The sequence below is a fragment of the Canis aureus genome, chromosome 7 (assembly GCF_053574225.1).
Source record: "Canis aureus isolate CA01 chromosome 7, VMU_Caureus_v.1.0, whole genome shotgun sequence".
Lineage (NCBI taxonomy): Eukaryota > Metazoa > Chordata > Mammalia > Carnivora > Canidae > Canis > Canis aureus.
In genome coordinates this window covers 29,045,683-29,065,365 of record NC_135617.1, presented here as the reverse complement: position 1 = coordinate 29,065,365, position 19,683 = coordinate 29,045,683, and the positions used below count along the sequence as shown (strand labels likewise).

Here is a 19,683-nt window from a genome sequence, read left to right as displayed (position 1 = left end):
TATATGTTGGCAAATTGAACTCCAATTAAAAAAAAAGAGGAATAAAGTTTATTAAAATTCTATGTCTGCTTCAACACATTCTTTTAAAATTGTTTAGGAATCAAAGGTTTGATAAAGGCTTGCATTTAATTTGTTTATATTAAATATAAATCTAGGACAAATTATATAACTGTTTACTTGTGTGATATTTTTAAAGAAATACTAAGTTCTGAATAAAGGTATACATCCATGAAAAAATTAAAATACTGTTACTTTTCTTTTTTTATGTGTTTGTATTTGTTGATGTACAAACACAGGCTTCATAGGAAAAGCATTTATTAAAAAAAAAAAAGAAAGAAAAGAAAAGCATTTATTAGGCCCATAGAAAAAAAAGAAAGTCCTCTAACTGATCACCCGCAGTTTAGACAGTTTTCAGTCCCTGATGCTGGAGGGCGTTTACTCGAGGGATTCCACAAATGTTGAAGGAAGACTAAAAAATCTAGATAACTTCACAATTCCTACCTGATTTACATTAATTCATGTTCATTATCTAGACCAAATGCTTATCTTTCTGAATATTTTTCCGTTATTTTGTCCATTATTATTATATCACTTAATGTTTTCAAGATAATTTCAAAGCGATATAATGTTTTTCTTACATAATTTTTTAGGTGTTTAAATTTTTTAATCTAATAAACCAGCTTTATAAGTAATGACACATTCATTTGAGATTATTATGTAATTCCTGGGACCAAAAATAAACTGTATAGTGTAATAAATTTTGACTACTAAGTATGTATATTAAAATAAGAAGGAAAGTGCATCCTATACTGTGCGTTCTTAGTTCTTTCCATCCTGTTGTAATCTAGAAAACTGGTTACCTAGTCTAAACTAAATACTAATGATTTATGAGATAACATGAGATGATCCTTCAGGTTTAATATATCTGTATACATTTAAGTCTCTTTTATGTTTCTACTTTCATAAAAACAATTTATTGTGTTGTGTGTTGAGTACTATGAACATTGAACCTAATACTGCCTCGTAAATTACTACTTTCATTTATTAAAATCCCTTAATATCTTCAAAGGAGAATAAAATAATTTAATCTCCCATCTTCCTCCTCAGAAAATAAGGATGGAAGCACATGCAAAGTTCGCAGTTCTTTGGCATCTCACAAGGGATCTCCATATAAATAAGTCATCATCCTTTGCGCGTTCTTTTGACAGGTTTGTTGCATTTGATATTTGGATTTGCAGTCAGATATCTCAATGTCTCTTTTATTGAATCCTCTGCCTAGTTTGGCAGGGGTAGAAAATAACTTACAGATTTTGTTTTATTTATTTATTTATTTATTTATTTATTTATTTATTTATTTATTTATTTTTAACTTACAGATTTTATAAAGAAAAGTTATAAATTGTTTTTTTTAATCTAAGCTATATTAAAATGTATGGCATTGAAGCACCCAGAGCCCCTTTCTTTCACTAGATGACTATTCATCAAGATCCTACTATGTGCCAGGCACCATTCTAGGTGTCAGGGATGCAGCAATGAATACAGCCTTTTTGAGTCTATATTCACAGTGAAGTTTCATTTAAACAGTTAATTATGTATCTGCTTCTCCAACAGTTATATTCAGTCTTCTGCCTGAACTGGACATAATAAATCTGTTGCTAAAATACTGACAGACCACTTACGTGGATTCAGAGAACCTGTAGCTACCTAAGAGTGGTTTCGCTACTTGTCTATCTAGACCACTTAAGATGCCTCATACCCCAAATATAAGATTCGCATTAACTTCCAAGGAGAGGCTATTATATGGTAGATTCAGATATTGGCACTGGATAATAGGAGTCTCACCAGCAGGTCTCCTGGAGGAGGCCATAGATCTGACTCTCCTACTATGCTTATAGCCCCAGCTCAGGACCAGATGTGTGCTTTACTGAGCACTACTTTTTCCATAGCATCACCATTTTTAAATGATCTGCTGTTGAACCAGTACAATGAACGAGGTGCTTGGCTTAGGTACTTTATAAATGCCATCTCTATTTGACAACTCCCTTTTCTCATCATACAAATGAGGCACTGAAGGACCAGAGAAATTAAGCAGCTTGCCCAAGACCACACATGAGGTCGAGTGGATAGCCCACATTTGAATCTTGGGTTTTCTGATTCCAAAACACATCTCCGTACCTTTCACAGAAGGTCTTTCCTTGACTTAAGCACTTAAGTTTGATTTGGTAAAGAGATTGGGTACAGAAGAGCATGTAAGAAGTGCTGACTTGCAGGGAGTTTAGTATTTGGTGATATGAGCCAGGAATATGTTGCTGAAACAAGACTAAGAGGTTTTTTTCCTATTCTTTAGTATCTATCTTATAAAGGTAATGTATGCTTGTGAAATAAAAAAAAAAAAAAAGTGTATAAGAAAAGAGAGAAAGACCATTTTCTCCTTTCTCATATCTACTGAAACTGTAGGGATTAAGATGATTAAAGTGCTATGGTCACCAGTTATCCTGAAGTATGATTACTTTTTAAAAGTTAATTCAAAATAGTAAGACTTAAATAATACTGATTTAAGAAAAATTAGTGTTAAGATTAAAGTTGATGTTCTGTTGCTTTAATTATTGGTGTTCATTGTAGGTCACTGTTCATCATGTTAGATAGCCTGAATAGCCTCGATGGTTCTACTAGCTCTGTGGGACAAGCCTGGCTGAACCAAGTGCTACAAAGACATGATATTGCAAGAGTTTTGGAACCATTACTGTTGCTCCTGCTTCATCCCAAAACCCAGAGGGTGTCAGTGCAGCGTGTACAAGCAGAACGTTATTGGAATAAGGCTCCCTATTATCCCGGAGAAGAAAGCGACAAGCATTTTATGCAAAATTTTGCCTGCAGCAATGGTGAATATCACATGGAAGTAGGACAGCTTTATTTAAAATTAAATTATTAAAATAAAGTGAGAGGTGAACATGGTGGTGATTGGCAACAGTAAGGTGTTCCCCATGGGCTTTTTCTCCCCTCCACATGTGCCAGCAATCCTCATTGTGGGCCCTGTCAGAACATACTCCGTCAGTGATAACCTTAAGAGGACTTGTCTCTCTTTATCAGTTGACTCTTTCAAGGGAGGAGTCAGCACAACTCTGGTCAAAGACAGTCTTCAATTTTGATGAAAATGCCTTTATAATTTAATTAGCAATTTTGATCATTCAAGGCTGGGGAGATATTTCATTGGGAATGTATAATCCTATAGTGCACATTTATATTTCATGAATCATTTTCCTCATCTGTGAAATAGTAGTAGTAGGACCCACCTTTCCAGGCTTTATTGTGTACATCAGACATTGTCCTGTGACATGTTTAGTGCGGACTGGCATATCCTAGTGTTTGTTAAGTAATCAGTATTACCACTTGAGGTTCACACTTTACAAATGGTCAAGTGATGCCATCTATAACATATGGCTGCATAGATTAGATTAGTCTATTACACTTCGGAGACTAACGATGCCCACATACATCATTTGTATCTTAACAAGTAACCCTGTGTGGTCAGTGATTAAAAAGGTCATTTTCCTGAGCAGATAGCTGATGCTGAGAGGGCAGTGGCTTTCTCACAGTTCCATGGCTGCTGAGTAGTAAACCTGTGACTGAGCCATTGTGCTTCTACTTCCTATTTAGTGTGTTTCTACAAGCCTTGTTTCCTTTCTCCACCTGCTTTTCCACCACTTATTCTGAGTCTGCCTGGGGCATGTTCCACCCTGCCTGTCACCCCAACTTCTTTGTGTTAGCGCTTTCCCCGCTCCAGTTCCTGCCTAACTGCTGAATTCTCCCCTTGCCATGAGATCAGCTTCCTTACCTGTAGGGGCACTATGCTTTCCCTGAGCTTTATAACATTTTCTACTCCTATGAAAGGAAGCCTTCTGCTCTAGGTGAAAGAATGCCAACAGCTTAGTATGCCCCCTAAAAGGTACAGAAGGCGATGAATATGTTTGTGATCCTCTCCTAAGTTCAAACTCTCTAGAGAGCAGTGATGTTTTTTCCTTCTCTCACCCCCATTATCTCCAGGTTTAGGCATACTAGATAATTCATAAATACTGAGTTGTATTGAAATCAAGGAGATCATATATATTATATATAATTTATATATAATATATAAATACATATTATTTGTATATAATATATATTTTACATATATATGTATAATCAACTACCAAACTATTTGAATTCTTAGAAATAGCGTAACTAAAGGAAATATCACACAAAGAGGGAAAAAAACTAAAATTTTGAACTGCAGTAAAAATGATACCTTATTTGGGGAAAAGGGAAAATTTTTATATTGTTTCTGTTTTAAATGTGTTCTGTTTAATTCAATTAATAGACATTCTATTGTTGAATTGTCTTTACTAAATTCTAGTTACTAGTCATCTACAAAATTTTCTAACTTAAAGGATCTAAAATAGTAAAAGTAAAGTATAATTTTAGTAGGGAAGTATAAATAGGTGATGAAGGTAATGAGTAAAAATCTTGAGTTCAGTCTACATTTCAATTATTTTAATATGTTTTATAATTTTCCTTCTGTACTGTTTTTCTCCTATGCCAGTAAGCCAAGTACAACTCATTGCATCTAAAGGAAATGGTGAAAAGCCGCTTACCATGGACGAAATAGAGAACTTTAGTCTCACTGTTAATCCATTGAGTGACAGACTTTCCCTTCTAAGTACCAGCAGCGAGACAATTCCAATGGTTGTATCTGATTTTGACCTTCCAGACCAGCAGATAGAAGTTCTCCAGAGTTCTGACTCTGGATGCTCACAGTCCTCTGCTGGGGACAACTTGAGTTATGATGTCGATCCTGAAAATGCGAATGTCCAGGAAGATTCCCAAATGCCAAATGCCTGCTCCCCTGATGATGATGTTCAGCAGATAGTGTTTGACCTGATATGTAAAGTTGTAAGTGGCCTCGAAGCAGAATCTGCATCAGTCACGTCCCAGTTAGAAATGGAAGCTATTCCCCCAAAGCACAGTGATGTAGGTCTGGGTGAGGAGGCACTTAAAACTGATGATCAGTCTGCTCAGCAGAGCCAGAGTGCTTTGCTGAGTAATGATGGTTCTCCATTTCTGTCTGTGTCTGCGGAAGGAGGCCCTGAGTGTGTGGCAAATGGAATCTCCAGAAATAGTTCCTCACCTTGTATTTCAGGAACCACACAGGCTCTCCAGGACTCTAATGTTGCTTCCATAGAAACCAAATCTAGACAGAGGAGTCACAGTAGTATCCAGTTCAGCTTCAAAGAAAAATTATCAGAAAAAGTCTCTGAGAAAGAAACCATCGTTAAGGAGTCAGGTAAACAACCAGGAGCAAAACCTAAAGTAAAACTTGCCAGAAAAAAGGATGATGATAAGAAAAAAACTTCAAATGAAAAACTCAAACAAACCAGTGTGTTCTTCAGCGACGGTCTAGATTTAGAGAACTGGTACAGCTGTGGAGAGGGAGAAATTTCTGAAATTGAGAGTGACATGGGTTCTCCAGGATCACGGAAATCTCCCAATTTCAACATCCATCCGCTCTATCAGCATGTGCTTCTGTATCTCCAGTTGTATGATTCATCAAGGACTCTGTATGCTTTCTCTGCTATCAAAGCCATCTTGAAAACTAACCCTATTACTTTTGTAAATGCCATTTCAACCACTAGTGTAAATAATGCGTATACCCCTCAGTTGTCTCTGCTTCAGAATCTCTTGGCCAGACACCGGATTTCTGTCATGGGCAAAGACTTTTATAGTCACATTCCAGTAGACTCAAATCATAACTTCCGGAGTTCTATGTACATAGAAATTCTCATTTCCCTCTGCTTGTATTACATGCGTAGTCATTACCCAACTCATGTCAAGGTCACTGCACAAGACTTAATAGGCAATCGAAACATGCAGATGATGAGCATAGAAATTTTGACGCTTCTCTTTACTGAGCTGGCAAAAGTAATAGAAAGCTCAGCAAAGGGTTTCCCTAGTTTTATCTCTGATATGTTATCTAAGTGCAAAGTTCAGAAAGTGATTCTTCACTGTTTGCTGTCATCTATCTTTAGTGCACAGAAATGGCATAGTGAGAAAATGGCAGGTAAGAACATGGTTGCCGTGGAAGAAGGTTTCTCAGAAGATAGCCTTATCAATTTCTCAGAAGACGAATTTGACAATGGCAGTACACTCCAGTCACAGCTTCTTAAAGTGCTTCAGAAGCTCATTGTTCTAGAACACCGAGTAATGACTGTCCCCGAAGAGAATGAAACAGGTTTTGATTTTGTTGTATCTGATCTGGAACACATTAATCCCCATCAGCCCATGACTTCTCTTCAGTATCTCCATGCTCAGCCAATTACATGTCAAGGCATGTTTCTCTGTGCAGTGATACGAGCTTTGCATCAACACTGTGCCTGTAAGATGCACCCACAGTGGATTGGTTTAATCACATCTACTCTTCCTTACATGGGAAAAGTTCTGCAGAGAGTGGTTGTTTCTGTGACACTACAGCTTTGCCGAAATTTAGATAATTTAATCCAGCAGTACAAATACGAGACAGGATTGTCCGATAGTAGGTAAGGGTTGATTTTTAACTTTATCACTGACATTTTTCACATCATGACTACATAATTGTCCAGAAAATCAGTTACAATTTGAGTAAATAAATTAGTGGTTATCAGTTACAAATAGTACAAGGTTATAAATAGTATGTTATTTTCACAAAGGAGGAAATTCAGCTTGAGGGAGAGTATTAGTAAAAGAAATCCAAAATGGAAAAGAGGAGTATTTAAACAGGCCTTTTTTCTCCTCTAAGAGTGGAAATTAATTTTGATGTTCTTCTTGACTGAGCTGGCAAAAGTAATACAAAGCCAAGCAAAGGGTTTCCCTAGTTTTATTTGATAAGTTATCTTAGTGGAAATTAATATCACACTAAAAATAATTAAAAATAACTGTTTTCCCATCTGATTTTTTGTTTCCAATTTTTATAGTTTAGTGATGTCTTCCACCTGTATCCCCATGCTCAATTAATCTGTCAGAAATTAGCCAAGTGTTTAATAGACAAGTGTCTGCTTTATGTCCTGTATAAACTTAGCTAAATTTGTATTGAATATTGTAAAATATGAGAAAACTGCCTGTATCATCAATATTGATCACCTGCTATTATGTAGTTGCTAGATATTTACTGGCTATATATATATTGAATTCTTTAGCCAAAAAGAACTCTAGTACAACTCACTTGTTTTAGATATTAGGATATAAAAACTTCTAATGTGTACTCTTAGTCATTTTTTCATGTAATATTTATTGAGCACCTACTATGTGCCTAGCACATACTAGACATTTACTATTGATAAAACATGAACACTTCTTTCACAGAACTTGTGTTCAAATGAATGCATTTTATTTCAGACCTCTGTGGATGGCATCAATCATTCCACCAGATATGATTCTTACTCTTTTAGAAGGGATCACAGCCATTATCCATTACTGCTTATTGGATCCTACTACTCAGTATCACCAAGTAAGACTGCATGAATATTTGACACCTTTGAAAAGACAGAGGTTTAACACCCATTTGTAAACCTCGGTAATTGGTATGTATTTTTACCCCCAACTTTGATAGCTTTTGGTCAACGTAGACCAAAAACACTTGTTTGAAGCCCGCAGTGGAATCCTCTCGATTCTTCATATGATCATGTCCTCTGTGACATTGCTTTGGAGCATCCTGCATCAGGCTGATTCTTCAGAAAAGATCGCTGTTGCTGCTTCTGCATCTGTTACCACTATTAATCTTGGAGCCACTAAGGTTAGTCAATTCACACTTCCTCTGTGTATAGTCACAAAAAACTCAAAAGAGTTTTTTCTGGGACTTTCCTGAAGATTTTATTCAGAATTTGTGAATAATTTAAGTAGAATTTATGGCACGCTATGTGAATTGAATAATTAGTTCTCAAATAATTTTAACTGTCTCATTGAGAAATGATGTATCACATAATTCATGCATTTATAAGTATATACAATGATTTTTTTTTTCTAGTACATTCCCAGAGTTGTGAAACTGTCACCACAGTCTTTGAATATGTCCACCACCACAAAAAGAGTCCTGGTACCCATTTGCAGTCACACCCTGTTCCCCTCGCTAACTCCATTCAACTACTAATCTGTTTTTTCTGCTTATACATTTGCTTTTTCTGGACATTTTTAATAAATGGAATCATGTGTTATTTGGTCTTTTGTATCTGGTTTCTTTCATGTGACAAAATGTTTTTGAGGTTCATTCATACATAATTTTATTCCCTTTCTTTAGGTTGTTTTAAGTTGACATTTTAATATGCAAAACCCTCCTAGAAAACAATTTAGCAATATGCACAGAGAGCTTTAAAAGTTTTGTAGTCTGTGACCTAGTAATCTACTTGAGTAATGAATTCTAAGGTAATCAAAATTATGTGAATATATATATACATGTATATATCATTATAGCCTTATTTAGTGGCAGAAAGAGAGATCCTAAACAGTAAATAAGAAAAATGGTTAAATAAATTATCCTTTTAATGTTACATTACAGAGTTATTAATAATTGCAGTTTTGAAGAAATCTTAGTGGATGGAAAATGTGTAAAACTGTAGTGAAATAAGGATGTTATATAAATGAACAAATCTTGTATTTATAGTTATATAAAAATGATATGCAGAAGAAATTAGTGTGCTAATAATGACTATCTCAGTATAATATGATTAATGGTTGAGTTTTTAAGTTTTTTTCTTACACTGGCATTTTCCAAGTTTTTCCTTCATACTTAGAGGAAAATTATATTTGAAAGCATGTTCTGCAATGTCAAGTTGTTGAATTGATATCCCTCAGTTACCTAATCTTACTTGTAGACCTGACTCCCTAGATATGCAATAATGGGAGAACAACTGAAATTGAGGGAAGAGGAAGGGCAGAAACTCAAAAATTTTTACTAAGTACTTATGTTTAGATTAAATATGCTTTTCTGTTGTGTAATTTCACTTAAATATAAAACACCCCCTTTCCTTTTTAAAGGAATCTACTAATGTAATTGAATTTCATTGATACGTTTTCTTATTGTCATATAGACTCTTGCATCTGGCTGATTGGCAGTTGTCATTTTATAGGGTTTGGGGGTTTTTTTCTTTTCCAGTTAAAATAACCATGATTGCCTCTCTTAACACTATTAAAGTTTCCTCTACTGTTATTTCGGTAGCAAAACATGAAAGTGCTATATATTATTTTTTAAAAAAACTAGAAGTACAGTCTAGTTATTAATGTGTCATAAGTTTTAATTAACTTGTCATTTGTTTAAATTGTTTTAGAACTTGAGACAGCAAATCCTTGAATTATTGGGCCCAATTTCAATGAATCACGGTGTTCACTTTATGGCTGCTATTGCATTTGTATGGAATGAAAGAAGACAGAACAAAACCACCACCAGGACTAAGGTATCTATTTAACTATTTGTTACTGTTGTTGTTTCATTTGGTAAGCATTTGGTGAGAACATGCTAGTTTTCAACTCTCCATTAGTTGCAGTGGGGCTGGGATGGGATGGGGAATAGAAAACAGTAGTTTTTCTACAGGTTTAGATAATGTATTCATTGCCTAAATGTCTTAAATAAAAAGCATTTTATGCAAGAAAAAGAAATTAGTATGATGGTAACTATATTTGAAATAGAAAAGTTAACATAATGTGTTTTTTAAGATTTTATTTATTTATTTATGAGAGACACAGAGAAAGGCATAGGCATTGGCAGAGGGAGAAGCAGGCTCCCCGCAGGGAGCCTGATGTGGGACTCAGCCCCCACCCCCCCACCTCCCATCCTGGGATCACGCCCTGAGCCTGAAGGCAGAGGCTCAACCACTGAGCCACCCAGTGTACTTTTTAAATGTTAGTCATTTAGGGTACAAAGCAAGATTATGGAGTTTTTACCTTAGTTTTTCATTAAGACATTATAGCTTAAGTAGTTCATTTCTAAATGTAATCTATATATTGGTTTACCTGGATTATATGTGAGATTTTTGCTGCTCTGTGAGTTTGAAAGCTCAAAAATGTTCTAAATTGGAAATAGTGACTCATTAGAATATTAAGGCTATTAAATAATCAACATTCACATAAGATATATGATTTGTCTAGTTCACGGTTTCTGATGTGTTATTTTTGTGCTGATTTCACATCACATATATGTTGAAGTTTCAAAAGGAATGAAAATAAACATTCCTACTTATGACATTTTTTTTCCATGGGATAATTGAATAGCAGATACTACATGAGACAGAAGTAAAATCCTGGATTATTTAAAATCAGTCAAGGACCTGTGGTTGAACAAGGTATATCAAACATCTGCATTTTTCTCTGTTCTTCTTTCAAATTTGAGAGTAGAAGAATTTGGAAAGACATAAACCAAAACCATGACAAAAGAGAGAGTTGACCACAGAAAAATAAGTGTCAGCAAAATTTTGCAAGATGAAAAAAAACACAGGTCTGAGTGGTAACTGATTTAATAAAGAAAATTGATAACCAAATTGCTGCAAGAAAGGAACCAGTTGCCACTGTAAAACTACAGATAGTCTTTGGAAGTGGAAGTGTCAGGTGCTTCTAAATATAAAGGGTTGGGATGGGGCTGAAATCTGGAAGATTGATTGAAAATTTATATATAAGGAGCAGCTAACTACTCCTAGATTCCTTTTCCCCAACTCATATGACCACCAACTGTTATGCTACCCAAGCGGGAAACTGGAGTCAAGTTTGCTCTTTAAAGTGTTGGTTAAGAAAGGCTCTGAACCCAAGGGCAGAAGATTCATACAGGTAGACATTACACTTCATGATGAAAACAGACAGGAGCATTTGCAGAAAGTTTATATACTGAAAAGTGGGCATTAGCTTCACCCGAGTGAGGTAGCACGAAGCCATATGGTCCTTAGGAATTTTGAGGATTCCTCCCTGGGGAAATGACCTGACCAATAAAAAAGACCTAGAGGTACTAAAGTTTTTGGGTCTATAAACAAAAAACTAGGCTGTAGTCACCACACAGGGAGGCCTCCCTACCGATCCATATTACACACAAATGTTTGATTTCTCATTACTTTTTAATAACCTTTTTCAAGGGCAATAATAGCATGGTTGTTAAGAGCATAGACTTTGAAACCAGATCCCTGGGTTTCATATCCTTAGTTTACTCACTAACTGATTGACCCTTAGGTAAAAATACTACTTTATGGGACTGTCAGAATTGGAAGAATATATATCTACGGTACTTAGAACAACACCCAGCACTTAATAAGCACTCTGTAAATATTAGCTATATTTATATAAATATTACATATTTATTTATATTCTTCACATAAATATAGAGCCAAATATATTGAATAAATATGAAATACCAGCCACATGACAAAAGCCTCTAATATGATAGATAGTGACCAGAACAACTAGATAAAGTCTAAAGAAATAATGCAGGTAACAGAATAACAGGTAAGTAATAATATAGTAATGCCTTTCCAAGAGATGAAACTATATTGCATCCATGATATAAGTTATAAGAAAGACCTTTGCAAAAATTAAAATTTTTCTTAGATATAAAATTTTTTATAGCAGACACCAAACAAAATCAGTTTAAGGTCAGAAGAGAAAGTGGAAAAAAAAATAAATAAAAATAAATAATAAATAAATAAAGAAAGAAATAAAGAAGAGAAAGTGGATAAACACCAGAAATAAAATACAAATTTAGAGATACAGAAAGTAGAGGCAAAGAGATCAGAAAATTAGGAGTGATACTGGGGGGGGGGGGGGTGTCACTATCTTCTTGCAAAAAGAAGAAATTAAGGAGAAAAAATATTAATGAAATTGTACAAGAAAATTCTCCAGAAATGAAGGAAATCCGTTTCTACACATACTGTGAAAAGAGATCTACACAAAGATCAGGATGTAATTTCAGAACACTGGATATCAGAGATCTGAAAATGTTCTGAAGAGAAAATACTGATCCTATTCAGTGGAATAATGATATATTTGTTAAGAGCAGTGCTGGAAATTGTGATGGGAAAGTTAGTTTCAACCTATAATGCTATATCTAGTCAAACTGTCATTCGAGGCATTTTGAAACTGCAATATCTATATTTTAAAAAGGCATTGCCATCAATTCACACTTTCTCAGCTACTGAGATGAAAGAAGCATCTCCACTAGAAGAGGAATAAAATAAGGAAGAAGACATGGGATCCGAGAAATAGGGGTTTGGACACAATAGACAAGGAACAGGAATCTCAAGGCTGATAGTCAAAGAAAAGAGATCAGGATGTTAATGTGTAGCAAGCCCAGGGAGTACCAAGCCAGGGTAGAACAAAAAGACCTCTAACAGATGTCTCAAGGAAAAAATAAGAGAGAGAAGAGGAGGAAAAGGTAGAAGATTAATTACCTAATGCATTTGAATATGTAATGAGAGGTTTACAGTTGTTGGAGCATTTGGGGGATGAATCTGATAGAAATGGAGAAAACCAAACAAAAATAAAGCAGTTTATTAACTCTAGAAAGAACAGAAAGTAAAAGAAAGGTAATGACAGTATAATACACAGTACAACAGTACAACCATACGTAGTTAAATGAATATTGGATATTGATTAAAGTAAAATTATGACATAACTATGTTGGGAAGATAGGGAGAAAAGTGTAAGGAAGCTAAATTTTTGTCTTCTGAAGTAGGAAGTCAATAGGAAATTGAAAAAAATCATGAAATAGGAAAAAATAGCTATCTGTATTACTCAGAAATAAAAAAGAGCTGAGTTGAGCATGATTGCTTTGGGGTGTGAGATATAGGATAGGACACAGCTGTCTTTTCTTGTAAGGCTTATTGTCCTGTTTGATTTTTTGAAATGATGTATATACTTTGTATTGATATATATATTTTTTTAACCTAAAGTAATCAAGAGACTTGCAAAGTCTTTTATATTAAAAAGGGGCCATGAGGGCAGCCTGGGTGGCTTAGCGGTTTAGCACCGCCTTCCGCCCAGGGCCTGATCCTGGAGACCTGGGATCGAGTCCCACATTGGGCTCCCTGCATGGAGCCTGCTTCTCCCTCTGCCTGTGTCTCTGCCTCTCTCTCTTTCTCTCTCTCCCTCCCCCCCCCCGAATAAATAAGTAAATAAAAAATCTTTAAAAAGGGGGGGGGCATGAAATATTCTCTTAATTCTGTGATTTCTCTTAAAAGACTTATGTACCCACATACATACAGAAATACAATGATGTGTTTATTCAGGTCATTCCTACAGCCAGTGAAGAACAGCTTTTACTAGTAGAACTGGTTCGCTCAATCAGTGTCATGAGAGCAGAAACTGTTATGCAGACTGTGAAGGAAGTTTTAAAGCAGCCCCCAGCCATAGCCAAGGACAAGGTAAGAAGAGCTTTCCTTTGCTTTTATTTATAGTTCTATTTCAGAAATGATGCTGGTAGGTAAGATGTTTTTTTGTACAGTAATGTCCTTTTAACTCTTACAGATTGCAGAGGAAGGCATGTTGCCCTCACTCTACTGTGATAAAAATATTTATCAGTATCTGCAGTGACTGCCATTGGGATCTTTCCTGTAGCCAGTGAAGAGCCATTAACTGCTAAGATCTCTTATGTGAACATTTAACGTAGTTAAGAGTTGTATGACTGAATTCTTAGGGGAGGTTTTTTTTTATGGTCATTTAAAGGAAGAACATGCAACCAGAACCTAAGGTCTGCTTACTACAATTGTTGCCTTTTTTTTCTTTTCTGGTTTTTTTTTTTTTTTTTTAACAGCTTCTTTATTGCTTTCTCTTTAGAACGAATGTCTAGCGTTTTGCCATAACCTTAGTTCTACTTAGTGTCATTTCTGGACCATGTACAATCTCAAACTTTTCAAGGGCCACAAAAACTAAATAATATAGTCGGCATTCACAATGCATTGCCTCTAATTAGGCAGATAAGAAGTCTCCAGATCAGTAAAATTATGGACTTCTCTACTTTCTTCTGCTCTTTGTTCCAGCAATCCTAAAAGATATTTTCAGAGAAAATATTTATGACCTGTAAACATTAGACTGTAAGCCAAGTCAAAATAAACCAAATCAGATCCTTAACAGAATTATTACATGTATCTAAAAATGTTTGTTTTTTTTAATTTTATCTTTTTCTTGAATTCCCAATGGGAAGAGTATACTTGTGTATGTGTGAATAGCTAATATTCATACTAGCTTCGTATTAATTGGCTTACTATTCCTACATCACCCCTGAGGCATTTGCAATAGGATTAAAGTTGCCTATGAAAGCTCAATTCATAATATTTTGAGCATCTGCTTGTGCCAGACATTGGACTAAGCACAGAGGATATGGAAATAAGTACTAGCAAATTCTGCCCCACCCCCTACAACTGCTCTAAGTTCTGAAGCCAGAACTTGATTTGATACTTGATTTTTCTTTGTGTGATAAAGGGCAACTTTCAAGGGAATAGTTGATACTAAAAAGAAACAAATTGGTACATGTCAGTGGACATCAGTATCATTTTCTTGCCTATTTCTTGCCTATTGCTAGTTTCTAAGGGCAAGTGTTTTTTATTGTATGTTAACACTTGGTACTCTCTAGTTAAAGACTACATTAGGATACTATTAGTAGTTGATATCAGATTTGAATAAGCTACACTAATTTAGTAGAAACTTGTAGTAAAATAGATTTAAATTCAAATTTCATAAAAATCTTCAACCCAATTCTGCTAGTACCAAACAAGTATACGCTGATTAAAATAAAACTGATCTTGATGCTTACAGAGAGTAGATGATCATTGAAAAGTAATGGCTGGAGTGTCAAACTTTTGATGTATTGCAGGTGGGAATTGAGAATCTTTTGATTTCTTCTGTGCATTTTCAATTTTTTAAACAGCTCCAGGGTTAAGTTTTTTTTTTCTACTAAATGAAAGAGACTTTGCGAGGCCTTTTTTATGACAAACTAGTGTTTTTGTTTTCTTTTAATGTTTAGATTAAAAATTGGCAGTAAAGTACAGAGTAGTTGCAACAATAAAAAAGCAAAGGCAGCGTTTTTCTTCACTGTAAAATTGATTTCTTTTGTTTATAGAAACATCTTTCTTTGGAAGTCTGCATGCTTCAGTTTTTCTATGCTTATATTCAAAGGTAAGATAACCGATGTGGATCTCTCCTTACTGCATTAGCAATGTGTCAAAGATAGGGAATAGAGGAGAAAAACACCTGAATTCTTTCAAGTTGCTAAGTTGTCCTTTGGAAACGAAAAATGTTAGAAACATTGCCTATGGGTGTATTTATACAAGTCAGTGGGTACGTTAATGAGCTTGCCATAGAGATCCTGCACCTAAAGACCTAAGTTTATTGAAGATATACTGGATACTGAAGCAGTGAATTTTAAGAAAATCATTTAAATATAAGTGAAAAGCTGAATCCAATTCTTGAAACCATGCTTGTTGCTGCCGAATTCACTATTATTTTGATATAGGTGAACATGTGGTAATTTCATCTGATTTTTTTTTTTTTTTTTTTTTTTAAATATTAGGGATGATGATAAAATACCTTCTTGTTCTGGTATTCCAGTTTGGTGTTTAGCTTCTTCTTCTGGTATTCCAGTTTGGTGACCCCTGAGCAGAAGTCTGCTGAGTTTTGATAGACTTCTTACTAGAGAACCTGAGTCTTAATCCTCCCTTATAGGGCAATTGCATTTTAATCACCAAACTTGGCATCAGTTTGTGATCTGTGACAAACATCTATAGTTAGGTTAGGTAGTATATTTAAACTGTGATTCAAGCAAGGACTACCTAAATAAAGTTTGAACTTAGATACATAGAAGTGTTAGAGTTAAGGCCAGACCAAAACAGAGATAATCTTAATTTCTCTAGATGTTAGACCAATGTTCAGGATAGATTGATGACTCTCCCTTAGATGAGCTAAAGACTCATAGGTGATGGAAAAAAGAGCAAATACAAGAGTTAAGTGGGGAGAACAGGACCAAGAGCAAGGGACTATGATGTTAGTAATTAGACTTACTGCGATTGTATTTTACTTCTGAGAGTCCATGTGATGAAAAACTGGGATTTGTATAGCAAAATTTCTATAAAAAGTCACACTGGATATTTTAAATGTGTTGGGTTTCTTTTTATATAATATTGGTAGAAAACATAGAGCTTTTAGGAATTTTGCCCTGGTATAGTCTACACAAATTTAGGGAATGTTTAGAGAAACTAGTAGGAAAATGTTTTAAAGGCTGTGGGAAAATACAAAGAAAATTACATATATACAAAACCATATTTGTCTTGCAGAATTCCAGTGCCCAATTTAGTGGATAGCTGGGCATCACTGTTGATACTTCTGAAAGACTCTATACAACTGAGTCTTCCAGCCCCAGGGCAGTTTCTTATACTTGGGTAAGCAATTTCACTTAAAAATATTATTTTGAAGAAAAAAAATGTTCATTGTCTTAACTGCTGAATAACAGATGTTTTTAGGTGACCATGGAATCTCTCTGTATTCTCATGGAATTCTCAAGGTATAGAATTAGACATATGGTTTGAGACCTGAAGAAAAAGGGGCTGGATAGTGGTAGGGAAGAAACAGTGTGTCTTTGTACAAAATGTAAATGCACTAACATAAAACTAATAATAATTGCTTTAGGGATGAGTAGGATGGCTGATGGGGAAGAGGAGAGTCATTAGAGTTTAGGGCCCTCTACATAAACAGGCTTAAAAAGTCATTTTCTCTATTTTGAAGTTTCTTTATCTATGTTACTAATTTGTATGATTACTTGATAAATCCGTCTTCCGTTCTTAACTGCAGGCATCATGGTATCATGGACATTGTTGGTTTTTTGCTCACCATTGTTCATTACATGTCTCCAGTAGATACTAGTTCAGTGAATGAAGGTGTCAGGAGCAGAAAGCCTTTGTGGAGACAGAAATGGGAAGGAACACTAGAGCAGTGTGTATTGTCTGGTTTGGTTCTTAGAGTAGAGCAGAGGGGGAAAGATGAAGATGAAAAGGGATCTGGGAGCTAGATGGGAAAGGATTCTGTGTTTTAGTTTAAGATATTTGGTCTTTCACAAGGATGGGAGTGATGGCAGGCCTTGAAGAGGGACATGACTGGCAAGTTAGTAGTAGTATGGAGAGAGAGAGAAAAGAGGGAAGGCTAGGAATGCCGAGGAGAAAGAGGGTAGGCTAGGAATGCTGTTCCATGTGGGAGGCAGAGAGTGTGTGAACTACCAAGGATGGGACAGTACAAATAGGACAAAGAATAAAGAAAAAGAGACCAGCAAGGGAGATAGAAAAGGAAATATCAGAAAATTGGAAGAAAACCAGATATGTTCCATGTTCTAGAAAAAGAGAAGAGGCTCCAGTAGCACTTGCAGGGAGATTACAGAAGACAGGGGGATAATAAGAGGGTGTATTTATTGATGATTTCGAGAGGACTGGTGATTTAGGAGAGAGGAGTTTAGTGAGATAGTAAGCACAGATGTTAACAGCCCAGGGTTAAAGTGAGAAAGTGTGGACTACTTTTTGAAGATGTTTAATCATGAAAAGAAAGAGAAACCATAAAGTCGCAGTAGGAAAAGTGATTTGGAAGTCATCATTAATGGTAAAGAAGATCTGGGGGCCCGTCGCTGGCTCATTCCATGGACATGGAATTCCAGCCCCATGTTGGGTGTATTTGGGGAAAAAAAAAAAAAAAAAAGGAGGAGGAGGAGGGGGAGGGGGAGGAGGAAGGAAGGAAGGAAGGAAGGAAGGAAGGAAGGAAGGAAGGAAGGAAGGAAGGAAGGAAGGAAGGAAGGAAGGAAGGAGAAAGGAAGGAAGAAGAAAGGAAGAAGGTAGAAGAAAGGAAGAAAAGAAAGAAGAAGAAGATCGGAGGATGTTAGTGAACAGCAAAGACTTTGAAATTGCCCTCTGCCTGCATTCAGTTCCCCGCTCCTTCACTTCTTAGCTGTGTGGCCTTGGGCCCATTATTTAACCTCTCCATCTATAAAATGCATATGATAATAATGCCAACTGAAAGTTCTTATGAGGATTAAATTAGTTAATATTTGTTAAATTCTTAGAACAATGCCTGGCCAATAATGGGTGTTATTTAAGTGGGAGCGATAGAAGATTCTAGTCTAGAGAGAAGAGGGCTCACTGATAGCACCAGATTCCAGAGGCAGCCAGGAGGGAGAACAGGAAATGGCAGGTATAAGAGTGAGAAAGGAGAATACATTTTCTTGAAGACTTTGCTGCTTAAAGGTTGATGTTTAGCCAGCAGCATTGGAATCACCTGGGAGCTTACTGGAAATGTAAGATCTCAGGCTTCACCCCAGACCAACCCCATTATAATCTGCTTTCTAGGAAGATCCCTGTGATTTGAGTGAGTACACCCTAAAGATTGAAAATGACTGCTTAAGATATAAGGAGGGGGATGGAAAGAAAATAGAGTAAACTTTTCCCCAACCTTTTTACATTACCTCAGACAGTCCAGTGAGGTCTTTAATAGCCAGCAACAGTCAACCTGTTTTATGCTGAATGGATAGAAATTCAACCAAGTGCAAAAAACTTTGACCTTTTAGTCAACTTCTGTAGTTCTAATAGGGATTTTATATGTGTAGATGTGTGATTCTATATATAGAGTTAGCTTCTGCACTTAATTCCCTTATGGGAACTATCAATTCTGGCTTGGCAACCAATGATCTAGAAAATTTTGAAGTGGAGGAGGAGGAAGGTGAAGATTCTTCAGTGAGGTAGCCTCAAGTTTTCTGGTAAATGGGAGAATGTAGTCTTGCACTAGGCAGCAGAGAGGAGGTAGAGGAACCTTGCTGAGTGTTTGGTGAGAGTGGGTCAGCCTGAGGTAGTTGAGTGACACTGAGGTCCAACTGCAGCCAAAGTGAGCCAGATACCTTGCTCAAGAATTTCAGGGATCGGGATCCCTGGGTGGCGCAGCGGTTTGGCGCCTGCCTTTGGCCGAGGGCGTGATCCTGGAGACCCAGGATCGAGTCCCACGTCGGGCTCCCGGTGCATGGAGCCTGCATCTCCTTCTGCCTGTGTCTCTGCCTCTCTCTCTCTCTCTGTGACTATCATAAATAAATAAAATAAAATAAAATAAAAAAGAATTTCAGGGATCATGATGATCCCCGGTCCCTCACACTATTTTGAAAATTATCTAAATCAAAAACCCGAGGGAGTTTTAGGCATTAAAGATATAATGAAAAGAGCAGAAAACACAATGTCTACAATTCCTGAATCAAAAGTTAAGATAACTGGTATACAGGAGTTTTAGTGTAAATGTAACTCCTAGAAATCAAACCGTGTAATCATGAAGATTTCTACTTCTTTTTGGATCTCTAGTTCCAGCCCTCATCCCTGTGACCTTGGGTACCTCAGTAAACCTCTTGAAGGCTATTTTCCCATTCATCAAGCAAAAATAATGGTGCCTGCCCTACCTACCTGAGTAACAGGCTCAAAGAAGGAATATATGTACAGTTTTTTGAGTTATCAGCAAATAACCCTGTCATTAAAAATTAAAGCTATCTATAGTGACTTGTGGCTTCTCCACAGGATACTGTCTCCTTAGATAACTTTTCTTCCTTTCTCATTTTTCAGAACATAAAGGATCCTACCTCCTTCTCAAGTGTGTATACTCAGATTGTTTAAGCAAAAAGTTGGACAATTTCAGAAAGCCTAGGAA

General features: G+C 36.0%; 1 protein-coding gene across 7 annotated transcripts in view; it reads left to right on the top strand.

Moving 5' to 3' along the window:
- The window catches only part of DOP1A (DOP1 leucine zipper like protein A), a 108,582-nt gene that overhangs the window by 73,471 nt on the left and 15,428 nt on the right, over positions 1 to 19,683 (top strand). For all 7 annotated transcript variants that reach the window (XM_077903228.1, XM_077903225.1, XM_077903229.1 and 4 more), the window contains 9 exons: positions 1,108 to 1,208; positions 2,623 to 2,882; positions 4,580 to 6,569; positions 7,405 to 7,516; positions 7,619 to 7,801; positions 9,330 to 9,455; positions 13,263 to 13,397; positions 15,092 to 15,147; positions 16,302 to 16,406. In XM_077903228.1, the coding sequence (XP_077759354.1) occupies positions 1,108 to 1,208; positions 2,623 to 2,882; positions 4,580 to 6,569; positions 7,405 to 7,516; positions 7,619 to 7,801; positions 9,330 to 9,455; positions 13,263 to 13,397; positions 15,092 to 15,147; positions 16,302 to 16,406 (3,068 nt within the window). The remainder of the gene's footprint in view (positions 1 to 1,107; positions 1,209 to 2,622; positions 2,883 to 4,579; positions 6,570 to 7,404; positions 7,517 to 7,618; positions 7,802 to 9,329; positions 9,456 to 13,262; positions 13,398 to 15,091; positions 15,148 to 16,301; positions 16,407 to 19,683) is intronic.